The sequence below is a fragment of the Otolemur garnettii genome, unplaced genomic scaffold, assembly GCF_000181295.1.
Source record: "Otolemur garnettii isolate 467f Iridium unplaced genomic scaffold, OtoGar3 scaffold00011, whole genome shotgun sequence".
NCBI classification, from domain to species: domain Eukaryota; kingdom Metazoa; phylum Chordata; class Mammalia; order Primates; family Galagidae; genus Otolemur; species Otolemur garnettii.
Window position 1 is genome coordinate 21,850,886 of NW_003852406.1, and position 3,609 is coordinate 21,854,494.

The 3,609-nt window shown below is 41.3% G+C and overlaps 1 protein-coding gene across 1 annotated transcript in view; it reads left to right on the plus strand.

The window, feature by feature from the left end:
* KIF23 (kinesin family member 23) overlaps nucleotides 1-3,609 on the plus strand; it is a 39,387-nt gene that overhangs the window by 21,808 nt on the left and 13,970 nt on the right. Inside the window, exons 12-13 of the mRNA XM_023510012.1 lie at nucleotides 5-81; nucleotides 2,779-2,857. Coding sequence (XP_023365780.1) covers nucleotides 5-81; nucleotides 2,779-2,857 — 156 coding nt within the window. The remainder of the gene's footprint in view (nucleotides 1-4; nucleotides 82-2,778; nucleotides 2,858-3,609) is intronic.

The window sequence follows — 3,609 nt, forward strand, 5'->3', positions numbered from 1 at the left end:
GTAGATCTTGCTGGAAGTGAAAGAACTAACAGGACCAGAGCAGAAGGGAACAGATTACGTGAAGCTGGTGAGGAAAGCATGGTACTTCTTATTACAGCTTTCAGAAACTTGCATTCCTAGTTTATTAACTATTTCTCAATGGGTTGTTTAAGCATACTTGTCTTCAGTTAGTTAATTTAGAGGCTAAGTTAATGGTCAGTGCTATTTCTTTAGTTAGGCTAGTTTGATATAAATCTGTTACAAGACACTGATTTCTTAAACTCCTGGCCTCAAGTAATCCTCCTGCCAATATTAAATAAGTTATAATTCTCTTGTTAGTATTGTAGGTCATTATTGGGTCCTTATAAATTGAATGACTTAGCAACATTCATAGTTATAAAAATCAGCTTTTGGAGCTGGGAAAAATCTGAACTCAAAAGCCAGTTGAAGGGAACTCTACAAGTGAGTGTGTGGGTGTGTGTTTTAAACTTTCATCTGTTATAGCCATGGTGTTTTATGTTATGTTAATAACCGTTTACTGAGTATCTACTACTGTATGCCAGGAATTGAACATAGGTGTAAAGGTGAAGCCCTGCCAGAGAGAACCCTGCTTAGTACAAGAGATTAGTAGATAACTACATGATTTGAGTAGAGAACTATGGAAGTGAGCTCTAAGTAGGGCTTTCTAATCCAGTCCAGGGGTGCAGATGGGTGACACATAAATTGAATAGGAGTGAGCTATATGTAGAAGGGTAGGATTAAGGCAACATCCCTCCCAGAGAAAACAGCTGCTTCTGAACAGACCAGATCCTGAGAGAATATGGCAGACTCAACGTAACTGAAGTGGAGGTGTGGGTTGGTGAACTGTGAGCGCTGAGGTAGGAAAGTTAGGCAGGGTTGTGAAGTTTGAATTTTATCTTGAAGGAGTAATGATGGCTCCCAGTTATTAAGGCTCTAGTGTGTATCACAATATCTATTAGGCATGGGCTTGATTTGGGGTTCTGACTTCTTAGGATTGTATCGTACCTGTTATTCAGATGAGGAAATAGCCTGAGAGGGAGATTAAGTAATTTTCCCATGGCTAAAGCCTAGGTGAAACCCAGGTTGGTTGGACTCTCAGAACGTGGATCTTTCTATAATGCTATGTTAAATAGGCTTCCCCTTAACATCAAAGAAGGGTTAGTCTTTGAGAAAGAGTATTTTGCCAGTATACAGAATTAATTTACCAGGGGCAAACCTAGAAAGATGAAAGAACAGTTAGCACCCTTTGGCAAGCAGTTCAGATAAGCAATCTTGTGACCTGGAGGTAAAAGTCAGACAAAACTGAGAGCTGGTTAGGAAGTAGACATACCAGGATGTGGAGAATAGGGAGCAGTTTGAAGAACTGGTGTGGGAAGCTAATGAATTTTGTGTTTGATTATGTTCATTTTATACAGTGGAGGTATCTATAATTGAATGCAGAGGTACATGGATTTGGAATGAGAGAGATTTGACTTAAGGTTTCTAGGATTAGGTTTTGCCCATAGAGACATGAATAAAGCAATGGGGGAGATAAAATTATTCATGGAGAATAGAAGGGAGTAAGCTGAGGGAAAAGCCTTAATGACAAGCCCTTGAGATGATTAATTTAAAGAGTTTGGGAAGGAGAGAGAGGGTGGTAGCTTAAAGGGACTTGAGGGATACACATGTACACATTATATATGTATATTAGAAGATGGTAAAGACTTGAGTTTATTTATGAGCTGAAGACATGTAGAAGTTGAAATCCAGTGGTACAAAATGGGGCCTATTAGACCTGTCTCTACCCTGGGCCAAAAGACTTGCTATTTATTTGAATGGCTTGAGTCTTCTGAGAATGGACTTTGTCCATGCTATTGTTATATCCCCAGTGCTTCTTTGTTGCCCTCAGTAGAGTGCTGTGGCGTCACAGCTCACAGCACCCTCCAGCTCTTGGGCTTAGGTGATTTTCTCGCCTCAACCTCCCAGGTAGCTGGGACTACAGGCGCCTGCCACAACGCCCGGCTTTTTTTTTTTTTTTTTTTGCTGCAATTTGGCTGGGGCTGGGTTCGAACCTGCCACTCTCAGTATATGGGGCCAGTGCCCTACTCACTGAGCCACAGTCACCTCCCTATATCCCCAGTGCTTCTTATTAAGTATTAAGAAATATGAAAGTAATGATTGTTGGTGGAGCAGGATCCTAGAAGAGGCCGGATAATTTGGTTAATATATGTGAGGAACATGTATGATTGAAGTTAGGAGTGAGGAAGAAGCAAAGTGGATTGTAGTTGAGGCAGATGATAGGTGTCAGGGTCAGTAAGTGCCAAGTAATGATGGACATAAATACCTTGATCGGCAATAAACTGTAATGTGTAATAGATATAAAAATATCTATTATTTGTACTGATAAAACTCACAGGTATTACTAAATACTACAGTGTTTTTTGGCCTTATGTTCATAATTGAAGGAACTGCTCAGTTATAGTTAGAAGTCAGTAAAAGTAAACATGTATTTATATCCTATTGAAGTATGCAGAGTCCCTGCAATGTACCCCTGGACAACATAGACCTCCCCCAGGTTAAGAACTCCTGGCCATTAGGGAAAAAGATGAATGGATCATTCTGTGAGCGGTTTGAAGATGTAAGGAAATCTATTAATAGGAATATGAGTTCTTCAGAGCACAGTGGGAAAAGAAGGAACATTAGGAGTTTGGGTCAAGGAAGAAAAGTCATGAATCCTGGAGTATTATGGAGGTACAGATGAGTTCTGTATTGTGGGAGGTGTATCTTTGAGTGGCCAAGGATGACGGCATGATGGAGTTAACTGACCTCAATCAAGGTTCCAAAATCAACACATTCTTATGCACTTCTGGGTCTTCAGGTGAGATCTGCCTTCTTAGAGACTTGGTTAGTGTCAGACTTACCTTGGCTCAGAAATCCAATAGGTGAGCTGCCTAAGACATCCTTGTTGAGATGTACAGGGAACAGAGTTTTTTGGTTCCTAAGACACTTTGACTGTTAGAAACAGTAGGAGCTCCTCTGGGTGCAGGGGAGATTTCAGACTCTTAATGGAGCCAACTATAGCCTGAAATGGCCATGTTTTAGAGAAAATATTTTAATATGAGGATGTTAAACAGTTCTATTTAAGGTACTCTTTTGTAGAATTTGGAAGAAACCTTATGAATTATTAAGTTTATTGCTCCATTATTTGTAAAAATATTTTTCATCTTTCAAGCATGGTTATTGAACTTCTCCAGAAATAGTGCTATTCAAAGAAAGCCTGGGCAGCGCTTGTGGCTCAGTGGGTAGGGTGCCGGCCCCATATACCAAGGGTGGTGGGTTCAAACCCAGCCCTGGCCAAACAGCAACAAAAAAAGCCATTTGTTATGGCGGGCACCTGTAGTCCCAGCTACTCAGGAGGCTGAGGCAAGAGAATCATCTAAGCCCAAGAGCTGGAGGTTGCTATGAGCTGTGACACCACAGCCCTCTACCAAGGGCAATAAAATGAGACTCTGTCTTTAAAAAAAAAAAGAAAGGGCTCGGCGCCTATAGCTCAACCTGCTAAGGCGCCAGCCACGTACACCTAAGGTGGCGGGTTCGAATCCCCAGCCCGGACCCGCCAAACAACAATGA